This window comes from Mobula hypostoma, chromosome 22 (genome assembly GCF_963921235.1).
Source record: "Mobula hypostoma chromosome 22, sMobHyp1.1, whole genome shotgun sequence".
In the NCBI taxonomy this organism is placed as follows: Eukaryota; Metazoa; Chordata; class Chondrichthyes; order Myliobatiformes; family Myliobatidae; genus Mobula; species Mobula hypostoma.
The window spans coordinates 34,850,611-34,872,214 of NC_086118.1; the positions used below are offsets into that span (position 1 = coordinate 34,850,611).

Below are 21,604 nucleotides of genomic sequence, written 5' to 3' on the forward strand. Positions count from 1 at the left end.
TACTTGGAGTATGACTTACAATAGAAATTCCAAAAAGAAACAACAAAGGAAAGATGACCAATATACTGCTTCTTGGAAACAGAGATGTCTGAGTAGCAATGACTGCCATCACAAAAGATAGGATGAAGATTAAAATCATATACAAGAAGCCCCAGGATAACCTGCCAAAACATAAGGATAGTTAATCAGTAAATGAGAAATGGCTCTAATCTCCAAGCATTCATTCCAAAAGGCATTGCAAATTTTATGAATTCAGAATATTTTTTGCAGAACTCAACATAGGAGGCTTGCTTTTGACAAAATTCCTGAGCTTCATTTTCAAAGTTTTATCACAAATGTCATTGTGCGTATCTCTGTATTTTTACTCCTGCTACAAACAAAACCAGAGTCCAGTGAAGGTGACTTCAGTTATTACTGCCTTAGCTGTGGTTTGGTAAGAGTTGGTACAGACAGGCCTTTAAGGATGATCTCTCAACACCTTTGAATATATTATTATTCCAATAATATCACTGCTGTACATAACAAAATGCTAGTCTCCATTTTGTTTTCATGGTATTAACAGAAAAGTGAAGTGACAAGTACGAACTTGATTGTTTCAAACAAAATCCGAATTTTGTGATTCTTTTCTTCAAAATTTGCAACTAAGTATTAGTCATTGAGAGACACAAAACAAATAAAGAAATCTGGAGCAAAAATTTAACAGCTGGAAGAATGCAGGCTACGTCCACACTAGACCGGATAAATCTCTAACCAAAGCTTTTTCTCTTGTTCTGACCCTCCGTCCACAATGAAATGGCATTTTCCTCCCCCGAAAACGGAGCTTTTCTAAAACACTCTCCAGAGTGTTTAAATCTGAAAACGCCGGTTGGCCGTTGTAGTGTATACGGGGTAACTGGCTAATTTTAAAAACGCTGTCATGATGTGCCAGAACAAATGATGGCGGCAGCACGGCATTTTATTGTTTTCTTGAACGCAACCTCCAACACCACAACAACAATATCTGACAATAGATGTGTAACAGCCTAATGTAACACTGTATAGAAATACAAGATAACACTGATGCAGACATGTTTTATACATTTAACAAGGTGCTTTATTAATGTATTGCTTGTGCAAACATTTAATAGAAGCAATTGTCACTCTTGTCCTGTTAACTCGTTTTTTTGCACATGTCAAGTACAGCAAAATAATACACAAAGACATGGCAAAAATAAGGGCAAACAAATGAGGTAACAGCAAATTTCACTTTTGCCCAGTAACAATTCTTATTGCATTTAGTTGTAGCTGTCGTCCCTTTCATCGGTGAAGAGACTATGGCTGTAGAAAATGTTTCAGGACAAACACGCACCAAGTCTTTCATTTGGCAATTTCCTTTTAACTCTTTCTAGTCTGTAACTGGACAAACGCAAACCAAGTATACTGTTTCCTCTTCGCTTGTTTTCTGTGTGTCCTGCGCATGCCCAGTAGGAGGAGATTCGCCCAAATACCCGCTTTAATGTGGAGGGAGGTATTTTCAAAAACACCTGGTGTGGACCCCTATCGTTTTTACACAGAACCAGCGTTTTCAAAATTATACGGTCTAGTGTGGACATAGCCTCAGCAATTTAAGTGGCAAGAGCAGCATCTGTGGACGCACTGATTATTGTAATGCAAATGAAGACAAATATCTGGCAAAACAGAGGTTGTAAAGATGCTGTTCTCCACTTTGACAGCTTATTGCATTGTCATTAGATTTCTATATTTGAATATCAACTACTAACTTACTGTGGATGATTTAGCCTTTGTTTTAATACAACCATATTTGTGACATTGCAATTGTTAATTCCATCAAACCTCAGTAGTATTGGCCATTAATGTCATCTTTCTGATATAAAAGTGGGAAAAAATTGATTCCAATAACAAATACTGGCTTCTTGTTCCATAAGAATGTGTACAATGGATTCCAGCTAATTGGGAGACAGTGGGGCAAGTACATTTTGGCCTAATTAAATAGCTGCCCAATTAGCCAAAGTTTCATGGAAATAGTTAAAAAGGTATTTAAAAAGACAAACTGAAATACAAATTATGCATTTAAATGAAATACAGAACAGATTATCACAGTACCAATAGTATGACAGTACTATAAAACGTTAATAGCTCCTAATAGTTATCGATGGAGGGATTCATCCAGTATACACAATGAACAAAATCAGTGCAGACACCTGGTGCAGATGATGGACTGCCTTCATAAAATGCTACCAATGACTGCATTCTCCAGATCTTTATTTTCATTGTAGCATTCAAGATGGTTGTCAATACTTCCAAATTCTTTATAGCTCTTAACTTGAATTGAAATTATTTTGTTTCACTCCTGCCCATTTCTAGCATCTCCAAGCCTGAATGCTTGAAACTGCAGTAAGCAAAACAGTTCAGAACTGTCTTACTGCTCATTTCTTGCCAACTACCAGACAAAAATCACCACATTTTGAACACAATCATGTGCCACAGACACTACTGAAAAATTGTTCACTCTACGCATAGTGTGGCATCTAATAGACACACGAGTGCGTGCAACTGATGCTAGTTAGAACCAGTTAGGCCATAGTCTCCAAATAAGTGGCATTGTATCTCAAATAAGCAAAAGGAATCTTCAAAATTTTCTTGATTAGTTTTTGTTCGTTTAGAGTTGTTCCAAATAAACAGGATCAACCTGATTAACCAATAGTCCAATTAAACAGAATCCACTGCATTTCAAAATTCTAACCCTTGCTTTCAAGTTTGTCCATTGTCTCAAAATCCTTCTTCTCCCATCTCCTCCAGCTCCAGAAGAGATGCCTGCAAAATAATTTCTGGCCTACCCATGATGCTAAGCTTTAAAATCACTCCACTTTCAGCTATGTTTTCCGCTGCTAATTCCCTACAACTCCCTCCACAAGTTTCTCTACTTCTCAGAACTCAAATACTCATTACGGCACATTTCTCTGACAAAAGCTTTGGATTACTGGATGTTATTCCAAATGATACTCTTAACATACTGCTATGTAGTATATGTATTTTTTAAAGTGAATGAAAAGTGTATTAAACGAGTAATAATGTGAACTCATAGAGGACACGGTAACCAGGGCCACATGTATTAGAGGGAAATAGAAACTGACAACTGGTGAGCCAGATACCAAGCCATCACTTCTTTTAAACAACAGCAGATTATCAAAGTTTCCCTGTACTTGATCAGCATTGAATTTGCATATATAATTTGAATTTTCTAAAATAGACAAGCCTTCAATCCAAAGAGAATGCAATACACAGATAGTTGCCTTAGTTCATAGTATTTATTTTCAAATTGTGATGTCATCAACCTGACATACAAAATTAAACAAACCCACACACATACATACACACACACACACACACACAGAATTGAAACAAACAAAGACAACGATCTGGGTGTCCAAAGATTAAGTCTACTTAACATTTTCTTAACTAGCTCACAAAATAATTCAATATTTTAGCTCACCAGAAAGCAGAGTCATATAGTCCCATCACCTTCATAACCTCTTTCACTTCCTTTTTCTCTGTTACAAGATTAATCAGTAGGAAATTGACAAATGGGACAAAAGCAATAACGAAGTAGAGAGAAGTGACAAGATGGGAAAAGATGTCTGCACCAACGTGACTTGGTAACCCCATCATCTGTATTTGTAGAGGCATAATATCCTTCCAAATGGAATAGTTGGTTTGTGTCTGAAAGTAGAAGTTTTTTAGGATAATTTGCATGAATAGTACAATACTCAATGTAAGTTTCTTATCAAAGCACATATATATCACCATAAACAACCGTGAGATTCATTTTCTTGTGGGCATACTCAATAAATCTAATAACCATAATAGAATCAATGAAAGACTGCATGAACAGGATGGTCTTTCCTTGAAAAAAACTGGAAGCAGCATAAATACTAGGCATAATTATCGACAGAAGAATTAAATCTATCAAAACCAATTCTTTATAAATCATTTTACATACATCTTTAACTTACTGGGTTAAAATAATGTTAAAGTAAATATTTTAACCATATTTTTAAATGGAAGCTAGAACTCCTTGGTTAATCCACATAATAGTCAGAACTTGATTACTCTATTGGCTTAGTCAAACAATATTAAACAATGCTGAATAACCCTATTTATTCAGCTTTAGAGAGAGTGCAGGGGAGATTTACCAAGATGCTGTCTGGATTAGAGAACATGTCTTAAGAGGCAAGGCTGAGTGAACTAGGGTATCTCTCTTTGAAACAGAGGATGAGTGCTGATTTAATATACATGTACAAGATGGGGCATAGATAGAATGGATATCCAATGACCATTCCCAGCACAGAACAAATACAAGGGGGCACTACTTTAAGATGATTGGAGGAAAATATGAGGGGGGGATGAGGTCAAAGGTAGTTTTATTTTTATTAGAGCGGTGGGTGTGTGGAAAGTGCTTTGACAGTTCGTGGCAGAGGGAGATGCACTAGAGATATTTAAAAGACCCTTAAATTGACGCGTGGGTGAAAGACAAATAGGGGGCTATGTGGAAGGAAAGCATTAGATTGATATTGGAGCGAGTTTAAAAAGTTAACACAACATAGTTGGCCAAATGGCCTGTACTGTGCTATTTTATGTTCTATGTTAACATCTCCTGAAAGACCAGGGATTTATTTATTTGAGCAATACACTATTTTTATTTCACATCTTTTGCTAATTTGGTGGCGGCTAAATAATGAAGTTGTCTTCATTGTTAGAGCTGTGCTATATTTTAAAATCTTTATTAAACCTGGAGTATTATTCATTACACATCAGTTTCATATTAGTTTAAATACATTACATTATAAGACCATGAGATGTAGGAGTAGGAGCCATTCAACCTATTGAGTCTGCTCTGCCATTCCATCATGGCTGATTCCAGAACCCACTCAACCCCATACACCAGCCTTCTCACCTTATCACTTGATGCCCTGACCAATCAGGAAAGGATCGATTTCTGCCTTAAATATACGCACAGACCTAGCCTCTACTACAGTCTGTGGCAGAGGATTCCACAGATTTACAACTGTCTGGCTAAAAAAAAAAAATTCCTCCTTACCTCTGTTCTAAAGGGGTGCTCCTTAGTTTTGAGGCTATGCCCTCTAGGTCTGGATACCTCCACCATAAGCAACATCCCCTCCACAGCCACCCTATCTAGTCCTTTCAACATTCAGTAGGTTTCAATGAGAAACCCCCGCATTCTTCTAAATTACAGTGCGTACAGGCCCAAAGGACCCAAATGCTCCTCATATATTAACTCATCATTCCCAGAATCATCCCCGTGAAACTCCTCTGGACTCTCTCCAATGACAACACACTTTTTTGGAGTTATAGGGCCTAAAACTGTTGACAATACTCCAGTAGAGTGGTGTCTTATAAAGGTTCAGCATTATCTCCTTGCTTTTATATTCTATTCCCCTTGAAATAAATGCCAACATTGCATTTGCCTTCTGTACCACAGACTCAACCTGTAACTTAACCTTCTGGGAGTCTTGCACGAGGACTCCCTTAGGTCCTTCTGCGCCTCTGATGTTTGAACCTTCTCCCTAGTTAGATGATAGTCCGCACTATTGTCCCTTTACCAAAATGTATTGTCAGACATTTCCTAACACTGTATTCCATCTGCCACTTTTTTGCCCTCTCTTTCAATTTGTCTAAGTCCTACTGCAATCGTATTGCTTCCTCAACACTAGCTATCCCTCCACCTATCTTTGTATCGTCTGCAAACTTTGCCACAAAGCCATCACTTCCATTATCCAAATAACTGACAAAGTGAAAAGTAGCAGTCCCAATACTGACCCGTGAGGAACACCACTAGTTAATGGCAGCCAACCAGAAAAGGCCCCTTTTATTCCCACTCACTGACTCTTGCCTGGCAGCCATTCCTCTATCCATGCCAGTATCTTACTTGTAACACCACAGGATTTTATCTTGTTAAGTAGCCTCTTGTGCGGCACCTATCAAATGACTTCTTAAACTCCAAGTAAATGATATCCACTGCCTGCCCTTTGTCCACCCTGCTTGTTACTTCCTTGAAGAACTCTAACAATTTGTCAGGCAAGATTTCCCTTTACAGAAACCATGCTGACTTTGACTTATTTTATCATTAGTCTTCAAGTACCCCAAAACTTCATCCTTAGACTCCGACACTGAGGTTCAGCTACCTGGCCTTTCACTTCCTTTCTTTTGCTTTCCTCTCTTCTTGAAGGGTGGTGTGACATTTGCAATCTTCCAGTCCTCCAGGACCATGCCAGAATCAAGTGATTCTTGAAAGATCATGACCAATGCATCCGTTATCTCTTCTGCAACCTCTCTCAGGACTTTAGGATGTAGTTCATCTGGCCCAGGTGACTTACCCATCTTAAGACCTTTGAGTTTGCAAACACCTTTTCCTTTGTATAGCAATGGCACTCATTCCTGCTCCCTGACACTCATAGAACTCTGACACACTGCTAGTGTCTTCCACAGTGAAGACAGATGCAAAATACCCATTAAGTTCATCTGCCGTTTGTCCACCATTACTACCTCACCAGCTTCATTTTCTAGTGGTCCAATATCAACTTGCACCTCCCTTTTACTCTTCATAGAAATGAAAAATCTTTTGGTATCCTGCTTTATATTATTAGCTAGTCTGCCCTCAGTTTACATCTTCTCCCCTCTTGTAGCTTTTTTAGGTGCCTTTTGTTGAATTTTAAAACCTTCCCAATCATCCAACTTCCCAGTAATATGGACAATAGAAATTATTACGTGCAGCCAAACATGGAAATATTTTCTTTTCTGCTGCTTAAAAGAAATACAGGACTGAGGAAAAAAACATACTTATTCAGAAAAGGATACAATTACTTTCTTCAACTCTTCCAGATAGTTTTCATGCTACATGTGACCCGGGTAAAAAATCTGATATGAATCGACCATTTTAGACTCACCTTAATAATGGCGACATCAATATATTTTTGAATCGTTGCAAATCCTGACAATAGGTACATGGCTCCAGGACAATCTATCAGTTGATTCAAGGAAGCAGAAATCAAACGACAACTTGCTGGGATAAATATATTTGAAGATCATGAATACCCAAGTAAAAGAAGAGTATTTTCATAAAATCAAAATCTTCAAGCATTTATTTTATTATACATTTTAGGTTTTAGAAAATAATTTTGATATGTGGAAACTACAACTAATCACAGGAGGTAAGTATCAACTCATGACTATAAGGAATTCAAGTACAAAGATTAAATATTAATGTACAGCTTATAGACCATAGGAAAAGAGTGGAAATTAAAATGCATAAATTTTATTACAATTGTGATTACAATTTCCATGGAAATCACAAAAGCATTAAAACATCTAATTATAGCTTTAAAATAAAAAAACTAAAGAAATTGTGGATAAAATCCAAGTAACATAACTCAAGTGCTTGTTTAAGCAGCAGTTATGAAGAGATTTAAGGGCCAGTTTGTGACTTACAGTATTACCCATAGTGCTCATTTGCAACATGCAATTTTTTCTGATGAAGTTGCAGAGATATGGAATTATTGCCAAATTGAAGTGATATTAATTGGTCCTCTGCAACACATAAGATGCCGAAGGAACTCAGCAGACCAGGCAACATCTATGGAAAAAAGCACAGTTGAGGTTTCGGGCCGAGACCTTTCAGCAAGACTGGATGTCTTTTTTTTCTCTCCAGTCCCGCCAAAGGGTCTCAGACTGAAACATTGCCTGTACTGTTTGTTATACATAAATTCTTTTGAATGACTTCTTTCAATATGAACACCAAGGCACAGGATAAAAAAGCAAAAATAAAAACATCAGTGAGTCAACTCTGTATACAGCACAAGCAAACAGAAGAACTGAAATAATGGAACTAAGTCTGACATCAAACTGGAGAGTTGGTCTGGTTGCAGCCTGTTCTTATGTAGCAAAAGAATTCTAAAGAATTTCAAAACTGTCAAGCTTGTATGTTAAAAGTAGGTTTCAGTTACAGGTGTCCCCCGCTTTTCGAACGTTCGCCTTACAAAACCTCACTGTTACGAAAGACCTACATTAGTACCCTGTTTTCGCTAACAGAAGGTGTTTTCACTGTTACGAAAAAAGCAGTGCGCGAAAAAAAATCAGCGCGCAATAAAAGGCAGCGCACACCCCAAGCAGCCGCTCTCCCCCGGATTCAGAATGGCATTCTCGCCGGCATTGCTTAAACACATGCCTGTGAGCAGCCGTTAGCAAAATGAGTTCTAAGGTATTGGAAAAGCCTAAAAGAGCTCTTAAGGGTGTTACACCTAGCGTAAAACTAGACATAATTAAGCGTTTCGATCATGGTGAGCGAAGTAAGGACTAAGCGAGTTTGGCTTGTGGAAGCTGACGAAGATGATGTTGAAGAGGTTTTGGCATCCCATGACCAAGAACTGATAGATGAAGAGCTGATGCAATTGGAAGAGGAAAGGATAACAATTGAAACTGAATGAGTAATGATAAAGTACGACTTTAATTTTGAAAGGGTACGTCAGTTTAGGGGATATTTGCAGGATGGTTTGAGTGCTTACAAAGAACTGTATGATAGAAAAATGCACGCGGCTCAGCAGTCAAGCAAGCCTTTCACATCAGCCACAGCAAACGACGAACCTCGACCTTCGACATCAAGGCGGGCAGTCATAGGAGAAGATGAGCTGCCTGCTTTAATGGAAACAGATGACAAGATGACACCCCAGTGTCCCACCACCCAGGCCGCGAACAGATACCAATTCGCTGAGAATGCAGCAGTAGCCCGGAGACTTACAGCACATCTTTAAGAAAAAAGCTGAAATAAACATGCTAATTAATTAGGTACCACCTGGCATGTAATTGTCGGCCCATATCAGAGGTGATGCAATTGGCAATCGGCACTGATCTGGGCTGACAATTACGTGCCCGGCGGCACCTAATTAATTAGCATATTTGTTTCGGCTTTTTTCTTAAAGATGTGCTGTGTGCCTCCCGGCTACTGCTGCATGCTTTGCAGATTGGTATCGGGTCACTGCCCGGAGGGTGGGGCCACTGCACCACCCAACCTGCGACGACTCAGCCTAACACACCATCATCAGTGTGCTTCGCACTTTCCCAATTCCAGTAAGTGATACTATACAGTACATACATTATTTCTACTTTATGTCGGCTGTGTATTTTCACGTGTTATTTGGTATGATTTGGCAGCTTCATAGCTTAAAGGTTACTGGAGAGCGCTAGCACTGTGTTTTTGCCGACGGCGCTTGCGTGAGATTTTCACTACGGAGAACAGTTCAGGCAATGATTGTGGAAAAGTATTTCTACTTTATATAAGCTGTGTATTTATCATATCATTCCTGCTTTTACTATATGTTACTGTTATTTTAGGTTTTATGTGTTATTTGGCATGATTTGGTAGGTTATTTTTGGGTCTGCGAACGCTCACAAAATTTTCCCATATAAATAAATGGTAATTGCTTCTTCGCTTTACGACATTCCGGCTTACGAACCATTTCATAGGAACGCTCTACCTTCGGATGGCGGGGGAAACCTGTATATCTTCTAAGTCTCAAACATAAAGATTATGTGCAAAATGTTTAATATCAGTATCTCCTATTACCTATGGACAAACAGAATTCATGACTGAACAAATATACCTATCAAGTTTATATATTGGTGATCTACCCACTATCATGCAAATTCAAAATATTACCCATAGTAATTAGTTCTGCTTGATTTTATTACAACCTCAAGCTTCATGCTTCTGCACATACTCCTGCAACTGAGACTGCTCAAATCAGCCCCTCTTTGGCCACTGCCAGTATGTTTGCAAACAAATAAATTTTGGATCCTTCACAACTACAACAGCCTGATTTTATTTGATGCCTTGAAAGAGGAAATTACCTCAAGACACTTCAAAGACAATTAAGATGGTTTTAGTCTTAAACATAATAAACTAATAGATCAACAATTGGATTTTTACAAATTTTAAAGCACTTTACCTTTCTCATCAATGAAATCAATTTTTTCTGAAGTACTTGGAACTTTATTATAGGGATAACGAAGTTGATATGATAAAGGACTGATGAAAGAAACTCCCACCAATGGTCTTAAAGCATATGAACAGCAAACTTCTTCCATTGCTTTTTCATCAGTAAATCCATGCGGTAACACCCCTGTAATGAGAAGCTTTCACTTTTTAACTCTAATAATGTTATTTGAAGCAGATTTAAAACAATAAATATCAGAATTATGAAACAATTTTCAATAAGGCTTTCATTATTGAAGAATAATTTGCTAGCAAAATTGTTACATTGCTTCGAAGATAGTCTGACAGCGAACTAACTGCTAAAGATGTTTTCAGGAGTGTCATTCTACTCCAGAAAATACCTTAAACAACAAAAACTACTAAATTCCTGATGTGATTTTCCTTTTCCACAAATTTTCATTTCTATCTTTATTAAGAACAAAGCTAGGTGAATGGCAGATCCCCTCAGTAATCAGTAGAGCTGCCTAGGTCTTAAGCCACTGGAGATGGCTGAGATCTTTAATGAATATATCTCCTAGGTATTTACTGAGGTGAGAAATTACTATTGCTCAAGAGAGAAGGGAAACAACTGGAGATGTTTTGAAAACAATCATATTACTAGGGAGTCGGTATTTACAGCCTTACAGCACATTAAAGTGGATAAATCCCCAGGGCCCGACTGTGGGCATCCTCGGACTTTGTGGGAAGTTAGAAAGAAAATTGCAGAGGTATTTGCTTAATCATTAGCTACTGCTAAAATTCCTGAAGACAGGACAGTAGCTAATGTTATTCTATTATTTAAGAAGGGTAGAAAGGACAACAGATCTGTCATCCTGACATCAGTTGTGGGGAAGAAACTGATGGACAGGATCCACTAGCATTTGGACGGACAGAGTCTGATTAGAAGTTTTCATGGTCAGTCATGGCTAACAAACCTTTTAGAATTGGTTGAAGTAACCAAAAAGGTAGATAAGCATAAGGCAATTAATTGTTCTCTATCTGGACTTTAGCGAGGCTTTCAAGAAGGTCCCACATGGTAAGCTAGTCTGGAAATTTAAGTCCCTTGGAATCCAGGGAAAGCCAGTTAGTTGGATTCAAAATTGGCTTGGAAGTAGGAAGCAAAGGGTGATGGTTAAAGGTTGTTTCTCAGAATGGAGGCTAGAGCTGGTGGTGTGCTGCAGATGTTATGTTGGAATCCTCGTTATTTGTTATTTACATAAATGATTTGGATGCAAGTGCACAAGGCTTGATCAGTAGGTTTACAGATGACATGAAATTAGGAGGTGGCGTTTATAGCGAAGAAGACCAACATAGATCAGGGGATCTTAATCATTTAGGGAAATAGAGTGAAGAGTGGCAAATAGATTTTGATATAGATAAGTGCAAGGTGAAGCATTTTGGTAAGTGAAACAAGTGTAAGACATACTATAAATGATAGAGCACTAGAGAGTACAATGGAATACAGGGATTAGGAGTACAAATGCAGTTTGTTGAAAGTGGTGTCACAGATAGACAGGGTGATTAAAAAAAGGTGTTTAGCACACCACCCTTCATCAGTCAGGTCAATGAGTATAGGAGTTGAGACATTATGTTTCAGTTGTCAAGTCTTTGATGAGGCAGCATTTCGTGTACTCTATAGTTTTGGTCACCCTGTTTTAGGAAAGACATGGTTAAACTGGAGTGCAGGAAAGATTTTTTAGGATGTTGCAAAGACTAGGGGGCCCCAGTTATAGGAAGAATTTGCCCAGGCTAAGCCTTTATTCCTTGGAACATAGGAGAATGAGGGGACGATCTTACAGAAATGTTTAGAATTATGAGGAATCGATAACATTTTCTCCAGAGTAGGGGAGTCCAAGACTAGGGAGAATAGGTTTAGACTCAGAGGGGAAAGATTTAAAAACGATCCGAGGGGGCAATTTTTTTCACGAAGAGGACAGAATGAGCTACCAGAAAAAGTAGTTGAGACACATACAAATAAATCATTTATCAAACACTTGGATAAGTACATAGAGGGATGGAGCTCAGAGGGATATGGGCTGAGTGTAGGAAATTGAGACTGGCTGGGTGGGCACCCCGTTCACTATAAACTTATTGGGCCGAAGGACCTATATATATGCTGCATTACTCTATGAATCTATGAGTCTAATTATCCAATAAAGTCATTTTCATTCACACATACACAAATAATTGCAGATAGATTTAAATATCAACACAGCATTAAAGAGCTTGTACAAGACCAATCAAAATCAGTGGTGACGTATTGCCTTCAACACTTTTTATAGAACTTTTTTTGTTGACATTAAATTTCCAAAAAGATCACAGCTACTCCAAAGCATTAGATAAAATAAGCTTCAATCAGTTTGTAAACAAAATAGCTCAATTAGAAGCTCTCTACATACTCACTCAATTATCCTCAATTTATTTGATTATAACATATCTGATACAACTTTGTCTCCATAACACTCTGAAAGTACCTCAGGTTTGTTTACATTTGATACTTACCGAGGAATTTTCCTACTTCCCCCATGATTTCAGTGGTGTAATTGTTCACTGGGGTATATCCAAGTCTGTATTTCTGTGGTATGAAATCATCCAAATCTTCTGGTTCACTTGTGAGCGTCTTACCATATATTTGCGGAGGTACAAGAACACTTAAACAAACCAAGGCAAAAACTAAAAAGAGTGGCAGCAGCAACTCCTGAAAAGAGTTTTTAAAAATTACTTCAGTTTGCAAATAATTGTTTTTTTAAAAAAGTAGTCATCTCAAACACAGACATGAGTACACACACAAAATGCTGGAGGAAATCAGCAAGTTATGCAGTAATTAAGGAGGAGAATAAACAATCAACATTTCGCCAGCCTGAACTGCCAACCATTTATTCCTTTCCATAGATGCTGCTTGACTTGCTGCGTTCCTTCAACATTTCGTGTATGCTGCAATTATCACAAACATTACTAATGCAGCAACAAAGTACTAGCGAGGATAAATGGTCCATTTTAACTTATTACAACTTTAAGTTGGCAAGACAAGGATTAAAATGCACATAGCATAATTTAACTCCCAAATCTCAAAGGCATGTTCAGCAAGATACTTGAAAAAGGATGACTGCAAGCACAAGTTAGAGACTTGGGCACCAAAGGAAAACTTGCTAGTAAGAAAATTTGAATAGAGTTGATATTGGTTGGGTGGAGAGTGGGAGAGACAAAGTCAACTTCGTTTAAGAAATTAGTTCTGGGACTTACTCTTACTTCCTGCTATTCTATAGTAAAAAAGATAATTTTTATTGATGCAATACCTTTCTATCAGTTTACGACCTGCTGCTTTCATAAGTGGAGCAGAATCAAGCACAATGCCCCTTCAAGCATGTTTTGCTGTTCAATAAAGTCACAGTTTACATGATCTTTCACTTCAGGTCCACTCCTTTCCCCAACCCCCTTCTCCTGACTCCCTCACAATCCAAAATCTACTTCAGCTTTGAGCACACACAAGCTGGAGGTGGAGAACACCAAAGAATTGCACCTCTTATTTTAGAGTCCCCCACCAAAGGAAACACTATCACAATCTTATGGGATGGTGGTAGAAAATCCTCCCCAGCCAGGTTCATTAAAATTCCAGCTGCATGAAGTTCTTATTTACACTCAGTGGCCACTTTATTAGCTACCTCCTGTACCAAATAAAGTGGCCACTGAGCACATGTTCATGGTCTTCTGCAGCTGTAGCCCATCCATTTCAGGTTCAACCTGTTGTGCATTTAGAGATGCTTTTCTGCACACTACTGTTGTAAGACATGTTTATTTCAGTTACTGTGACCTTCCCGCCAACTTGAACCAGTCTGACCATTCTCCTCTGACTCTCTCATTAACAGGGCATTTTTGTCCACAGATCTGCCACTCACTGGATGTTTTTGTTTTTCACAGCATTCTTAGTAAACTTGAGATTGTTGTGCATCAAAGTCCCAGGAGATGAGCAGTTTCTGAGATACTCAAAACACCCCTTCTGGCACCAACAATCATTCCACAGGTCAAGGTCACTTAGATCACATTTCTTTCCCATTCTGATGTTTGGTCTGAACAACAACACAATGTTGACCATGCCTGCATGCTTTTATGTATTGTGTTGCTGCCAGATGATTCACAAGCAAGGGGTATCTAATCTAAGTGGCCACTGAGTATACTTAATTGGGCAATCAATAAAAAGGAAAGAGCAGTTAAAATAGTGCCAGAAACATTACTATGAGAATGTAGAAGGGTTTACTGAAGGCCCCATTTCAAATTTTTCTGCAGTAGGTGCTTATGGTAACTGGCCAGGACAATGTTGTAATAGCAGATTCTAGCAATCATAGGATCTGGATTTCACAGTAAAAGCAAAAGATGCAATAGCAAATGGACCAATACAGATCGTGGATGTCTGGAAGATAGCTTCGTAATGGAGAAACCTGGGATCTGAAACTTAGCTTTGGTTCGATTAGCATTCATTCCAACATTGTATAAACGCATCTAATAAAATAATGGTGAAACTGGACTCAATCCAATGAATTGTTGTTAAATTATTTTTGGGTACCAGAAATTAAATAGTATTTCGTATGTTAATACTGTCAACAGGAGATAGCCCATCAAATTTAAAATTGACTCCTGTCTCCACAACAGACAGACATGTCTTCATTTGAAACCAAAGGAGTCAGGGTCCATATACACAAAGTTATACAATCTTACTCTTCACTAATGTCAGTCTTGTCACTATGTTGCCATAGGGTTTGGCTAACATCCAGTCCGTGATCACCTCCATGCTGATGTCTGTTAAAGGCACCATATTTTTTCAGCAATTCCTTTTCTCTCCCTGCCAGTTTTAGAGGGAACCAAGTTGCTTACAAGGATCATTTGACGAACATAAGCAAGTTTACTTCTAAGAATCATTTTTGGGATGTACAGATCGATGGCAATTAATATTACCATCCTGAATACTTGCAGTCCTTCCAGTAATGAAACTCCTAATATCATTGATTAAGGAATTCCAGGATTTAGCTTATGGAAAATAAAGGAACAACAATATGCTGTATGCTTCTAAGGTGAAGATAGTATGCAGCTTGAAAAGGAAACCACAGGAGGTGACATTCCACTCTTATCCCCCCTGATCTTTAAAGTTTCATGAAAATAAATTGTTTAAAGATTGTGATTGAAATAAATAAAATTTAACAAGGTTAACAAATTAGCTAGATATGGAAATAGAAAGAGGGTTCTGAAGAAAATAGTGGTTTAAAGAGGAAAATGGTGGGGCAGGGCATCATGCAAAAGAGAAAGCATTACTAAGTAAATTAATTTTAAGCATAGTAGGGTGCCACTTCTCGTGTGCAGATTAGTGAAAAAAATTTCCAAAGTAAATTAAAATTTAGTAATAAATTGGCTCAAGGAGGTCATATCTGGATTTTGTAAATAATAAATATAATTTCCAAATAAACACAGAATTACATATCTGATTTTTATTTTGAAAGTTGATTAATGGTTTTAATAGTATACAAAATATTTGTTCTCAAAATATGTGCATTCCTGAAAATCCAAATCAATACAAGTATAGAAATGATTTTCTGTCAAACTAAAAATTGACTTCTGCCAAAACTTCACAATATTTAAATTGATAGTGACATGTCAACATGTTCCAATCACATTTTACACGTTTTTAGGTTCAAAGAGTACATGGAACATATTTGTATTATACCAAATAATTTTGTTTCAGTTGAGAGTAACAATTTGACAAGTACAAATAAAAACATGAGTCAAGTTAATTGAAAAACAAACCCTTCTGCATAAAACACATACAATGCCTACATATAGTAGATTCATCAATAACTTGTGTAATGTGATGAATGTAGGAAAGTGGCATATAATACTAGGCCTGTAGCAAAAATTTTAAAAAATAGTTTATGCTACTTTCGAAAAGCACTATATTTTAGAATGTCAAAGGCTTAGAGAAGGTACATAGAAGATTTATTTGAATATTGCCAAGAATAAATATTTATGAAAAGGGATATGACTGTCCCACAAATTCAATTATAAATTTGACTAAGGCTAATTTTGATAAAATTAGACAAGAAAATGAAAAAGTTTATTGGGAGAGCTGTTTACAGGTCAAGAGACATCTGGCAAGTGCAAACACGAGGAAATCTGCAGATGCTGGAATTTCAAGCAACACACATAAAAGTTGCTGGTGAACACAGCAGGCCAGGCAGCATCTCTAGGAAGAGGTACAGACGACGTTTCAGGCCAAGACCCTTCGTCAGGATGAACTGAAAGAAGAGCTAGTAAGAAATTTGAAAGTGGGAGGGGGAGGGGGAGATCCAAAATGATAGGAGAAGACAGGAGGGGGAGGGATGGAGCCAAGAGCTGGGCAGTCGACTGGCAAAGGGGATATGAGAGGATCATGGGACGGGAGGCCCAGGGAGAAGGAAAAGGGGGGGGAAACCCAGAGGATGGGCAAGGGGTATAGTGAGAGGGACAGAGGGAGAAAAAGGAAAGAGAGAAAAAGAATGTGTGTATATAAATAAATAACGGATGGCGTACGAGGGGGAGGTGGGGCATTAACGGAAGTTTGAGAAGTCAATGTTCACGCCATCAGGTTGGAGCTACCCAGACAGAATATAAGGTGTTGTTCCTCCAACCTGAGTGTGGCTTCATCTTTACAGTAGAGCAGGCTGTGGATAGACATATCAAAATGGGAATGGGACGTGGAATTAAAATGTGTGACCACCGGGAGATCCTGCTTTCTCGGCTGGACAGAGCGTAGGTGTTCAGCGAAACGATCTCCCAGTCTGCGTCGGGTCTCGCCAATATATAGAAGGCCACATCGGGAGCACCAGACGCAGAATATCACCCCAGTCGACTCACAGGTGAAGTATTGCCTCACCTGGAAGGACTGTCTGGGGCCCTGAATAGTAGTGAGGGAGGAAGTGTAAGGGCATGTGTAGCACTTGTTCTGCTTACAAGGATAAGTGCCAGGAGGGAGATCGGTAGAGCGGGATGGGGGGGACGAATGGACAAGGGAGTCGCATAGGGAGCAATCCCTGCAGAAAGCGGGGGGGGGGGAAGAGGGAAAGATGTGCTTAGTGGTAGGATCCCATTGGAGGTGGTGGAAGTTACGGAGAATTATATGTTAGACCCAGAGTGCAAAGCTATTTTTGTTAGAGAGATGATCAAGAGAATAACAGCAGAGCAGTAGATATTGTCTACATGGTCTTTAGCAAGGCCTTTGACAACATACCGCATGGTAGGTTGGAAGGTTCAATCACATGGGACCCAGGGTGAGCCAGTTAATAGGGTAGAAAGTTGGTTTTGTGGTAGAAGTCACAGGGTGTTAGTCACTCTTCATACTGGAGGCCTATGACCAGTGGAGTGCCACAAGAATCCATACTGGGAAGATGCAAATTGCTGACTGTTTAAAACAAACTTTTCCAAAGAAGTCAGCTGATTTAAGATATATGGGGTAGCAGATCTTGTATGAAGGACACAGAAGGCTCACAAGAGCCAAATGATCTACTTTTGCTTCTGTTTCTTCCTCTGCTCTTTTGCAATTTTCAAATCCTAAAATCTCCTGATTATGAGAAATGTCAGTAACTACTCCTGATTCTAAAGTTCATTTGAAGTCCATTAAGAATCACACCAAGACATTTTAGATACCAAGATTGCATAATATTCTATGAATCCCAAGTAGAAAAGACATATTAACACAGAGAGCAAAAAAATCTACCGCATAGCAACCCGACACTGAGCTTGCAGTGCAGTCCACAGAAAGATTACATATCTTTCAGATTATCAAAATTGAACACAAAAATACTCAGAACCTAAGGTAGATAACTGAACTAAACTGACTGGGTAAACAACAGGAATTCTGCAGATGCTGGAAATTCAAGCAACACACATCAAAGTTGCCGGTGAATGCAGCAGGCCCGGCAGCATCTCTAGGAAGAGGTACAGTCGACATTTCAGGCCGAGACCCTTCGTCCTTCAGAGAGATGCTGCCTGGCCTGCCGCGTTCACCAGCAACTTTGACGTGTGTTGCTTAAACTGACTGGGTGCTGTATAATGAGCAAGTCTGAGTAGTGGTAAAGGCACAGAAATAGTTAAGACACAGAAGCAGTTAATTCACAAAAAGGTGGGGCAGGGAGATGCTGGGAGCAAAGAATCAAATAATATAGAAATCCTTAAACTTCTTAATAGTGTCAGCCACTTGTCCTGTAGTTTCTAAGCCACCTATAAGAACAGCTATTCTAATTCTTAATTTCCACAAACTTGTGGATTCGAAAAAAGTCATCATCATGGTATTCTTCAAACACTTTCTGTCCTCAGTCCCCTTTTAGAGAACAGAGTTTCAAATTCCAATTTTCGATAACGACACCAAAGTTCCCTCAAATCATTCCATGAGTTATCTTAAATCTTTATCACCTCATAGTTCAGGAAAATAGGTTCTTAAATTTGACCATTTCCACTAAATTTTCCAGCAGTACCTTTGGTTACAAGCAAAATCACATTGACCATGGCAATAATTTTTCATTTAACTTTCCTAACCTTTGCAACATATGTACAGTCTACTGTAAATCTCCAGAGTCTCTCCAGTGAGTCCTGTAGTCATGATCAGAAGTTACTTCAGAGTGGACCAAGTTTGTTTTGAACAGTATTAGCATGATACAAGAGATGTCAAAATTGCAATTTCAAAAGTTCACACCCAAAAATTATGATTTTGTTAATTTTGTATTTTTTAAATCTCAGCCTATATTTTTCTACATCATTTATTTCGTGTTCAAATGCCTGTCACTCCACATCTTTTAGCCTTGTGGAAGTCGGGCTCACGAGAAGAAATAAAGCAGGGCTATTCATAGTTAGATTGCTTTGGGACACTTGGAGCACCAGATAGAGGGGTTTAAAGTTGCAGTAACACATTAACATTATAATCGCAATTCATTTCTGCAGAAACAACAACTCGCAGCACTGGAGTCCTATATTTCACGTTGTCTGTCAGTGTTAAGGCTACTTGGAAACCACCAGGCAAACAGATAGCATGAGACGCCAATACCAACACAGGGATGAAAAAATATTTTACCTGCAACGTCTGATCTTTGTTTCGTCGCTTTATGAGGATGTTTCTGTAGATAAGTGCTTTAGTTTGTTGCCATATTGTTGTATCTCTTCTCGGCAATTTTCCCATTGTTATTTATCCAGGAAAAAAATGAAGAAAAACGATCCCGCACTGTTTGGAAGGTTAATTCCTAGAAAGCAGCCCCTGGAATTATGAGGGGCACAATACAGTAATTTTAAAGGGGGTGGGGGAAAGTAAGCAACGCCGCGACTTTGTCGGGGTGTTTAAAGAGCTGACACAAGACCTTCACTCACATCAACATCCTTTTGCAAATTACTAACGACAGTCTTTGAAGGGTCCCTTTAATGGCATTGACAACCCAGCTAAATCGAACCAGATCGAAGGAAATTAATCTCATCTAAATGCCGCATCGTGCTAGGATCCACTACGTTTCACCCCGAGAAGCCTCCTCACATACACGAAGAGGTGTTTACAGCTTCGTGTGAGGTAGGACGGGCCGCGGGGAATTGGGGAGGGGGTTGGCGCTTGTGGTCACTCACGTTGCCGGCTCCAGCGGGGTGGGCGAAGGCAAGAAGCCGCCCCTGTCAGCCGGCTGTTTCACGAGGCCCGGGGAACTTGCCTCCTCCGTCTGACAACAGCTATAGAGGCAAATACGCGCCTCCACAGGGTCTTGACCGCCAGCGCTTCCTCATATCCCGCCCCCTCCCTCGCAGCTGCGACGCTAATGCGTCAAGCGCCGCGAAAGGCGCCGCCGCCACGGCTTCCCGTCACCAGCACCGCCACCTAGCGGCTCCAGCACGCAAGCAGAATTGCGACTCCTTTGATATTCCAACAGATTACCTTTATGATCACATGCAGATTGTAATATGGCAATGGTCCAGACAGTATCATGGAGATGTTGGCATGAATGAAACTTGGTGACTGTTTTTTTCCCCGCGCTAATAAAGGGAAAAACTGCTTGGTTACTTGGATTTTTGATTTAGCTACTCTATTCACAGGATTGTGCTGATAGAAACCACATTTCTCTTACACTCTGGTAAATTTTTACCCAGAGTATAAGAAGCATCCATATACTTTTAAATAGTCAAACAAATCTACAGGACCGACGAGTCGCTGTGTTGTTTCTCCTTCTCCCTTCAACTATGGTAGCCAGAAGTAAGTAAGAGTGCTGTGTTTAAGAAAATCAGTTTTGAGCACATCTTTGAATATTTACCTCTGTCTGCCTGATAATCTCTTTCTACAACAGTTTGAAATACAGAGCTTGTTTTGGGAGTCTGAGATCAGACATGTGAATAATATGGCCTCCCCAACATGGATGACTGAATGGCACCAGGGCTTCAATACTGGGGACGAGAGAGATAACTGACATGAATTTGCTTCTCCTTCCAGTGAATTTGGATTAATTTGCAGAGATGGCATTACTGGCACCTTTCCAGAGCATGTAATGTCTACTATAGATAATACTGATCTGAAAGGAGGAGGGAAGGGATCACTACTGCTTGAAAGACCCAAGCTTTGTGGCCAGTCTGATATCTTGATCTTCAAATAGCCTTTTTCCTTAATTGACAAAGAGTATACATATTACTTGATTGCAAGTGCAAGGATATATAACCTCCTGGGAAATTAACAAGAAATATAAATTCCATTGAGATCAGGAAATGAGAGACACTTCTCCTTAGTGAGATGATTTTATAAGGGATCAGACAGAAATATTACTCAAAATGTTCGAAACATTAACATTAATGACATTTAAATGTGCAGAGGAAGAGAGAAACTAGCAAAACTGAGGTTTCCTTAAGATGATATTAAGCATTGCTTTTAAGATAGACAGGATCAAAAAGGGCCACTTTTGAAGATTAGAAAAAAATATTTAAAATGTACAGTAGAAATCAAAGACTGCTTTCTGGAAATTAAATGCCCCTCATGCATCTTGAATAATTATTTTTGTAAATTTAGTAAGACTGAATTACATTACCACCTCTATACTCTCTAAATGGTTATTTATTAGATTAATTTATCTAATAAATTTAGATAAATTAATTTATCTAATAAACATGCCTTATGAGAATAGGTTGAGTGAACTCAGCCTTTTCTCCTTGGAGCGACGGAGGATGAGAGGTGACCTGATAGAGGTGTATAAGATGATCAGAGGCATTGATTGTGTGGATAGTCAGAGGCTTTTTCCCAGGGCTGAAATGGTTAGCACAAGAGGGCACAGTTTTAAGGTGCTTGGAAGTAGGTACAGAGGAGATGACAGGGGTACGTTTTTTATGCAGGGTGTGGTGAGTGCGTGGAATGGGCTTCCGGCGACAGTGGTGGAGTCAGATACAATAGGGTCTTTTAAGAGACTCCTGGAAAGGTACATGGAGCTTAGAAAAATAGAGGGCTATGGGTAACCCTAGGTAATTTCTAAAGTAAGTACATGTTCCGCACAGCATTGTGGGCTGAAGGGCCTGTATTGTGCTGTAGGTTTT

The 21,604-nt window shown here is 39.0% G+C and overlaps 1 protein-coding gene across 2 annotated transcripts in view; it reads right to left on the bottom strand.

Moving 5' to 3' along the window:
• abca5 (ATP-binding cassette, sub-family A (ABC1), member 5) overlaps positions 1–19,835 on the bottom strand; it is a 97,477-nt gene extending 77,642 nt beyond the window's left edge. Inside the window, exons 1-7 of one of the 2 annotated variants that reach the window (XM_063074444.1) lie at positions 19,670–19,835; positions 19,134–19,313; positions 12,548–12,743; positions 10,020–10,193; positions 6,966–7,081; positions 3,494–3,720; positions 20–161 (exon numbers count right to left, since the gene is read on the bottom strand). In XM_063074444.1, coding sequence (XP_062930514.1) covers positions 20–161; positions 3,494–3,720; positions 6,966–7,081; positions 10,020–10,193; positions 12,548–12,743; positions 19,134–19,238 — 960 coding nt within the window. In that variant the 5' untranslated portion in view covers positions 19,239–19,313; positions 19,670–19,835. Of the gene's footprint in view, positions 1–19; positions 162–3,493; positions 3,721–6,965; positions 7,082–10,019; positions 10,194–12,547; positions 12,744–19,133; positions 19,314–19,423 lie in introns of both variants that reach the window. The other variant, XM_063074443.1, reaches the window with a different exon arrangement.
• Positions 19,836–21,604: the final 1,769 nt, after the last annotated feature.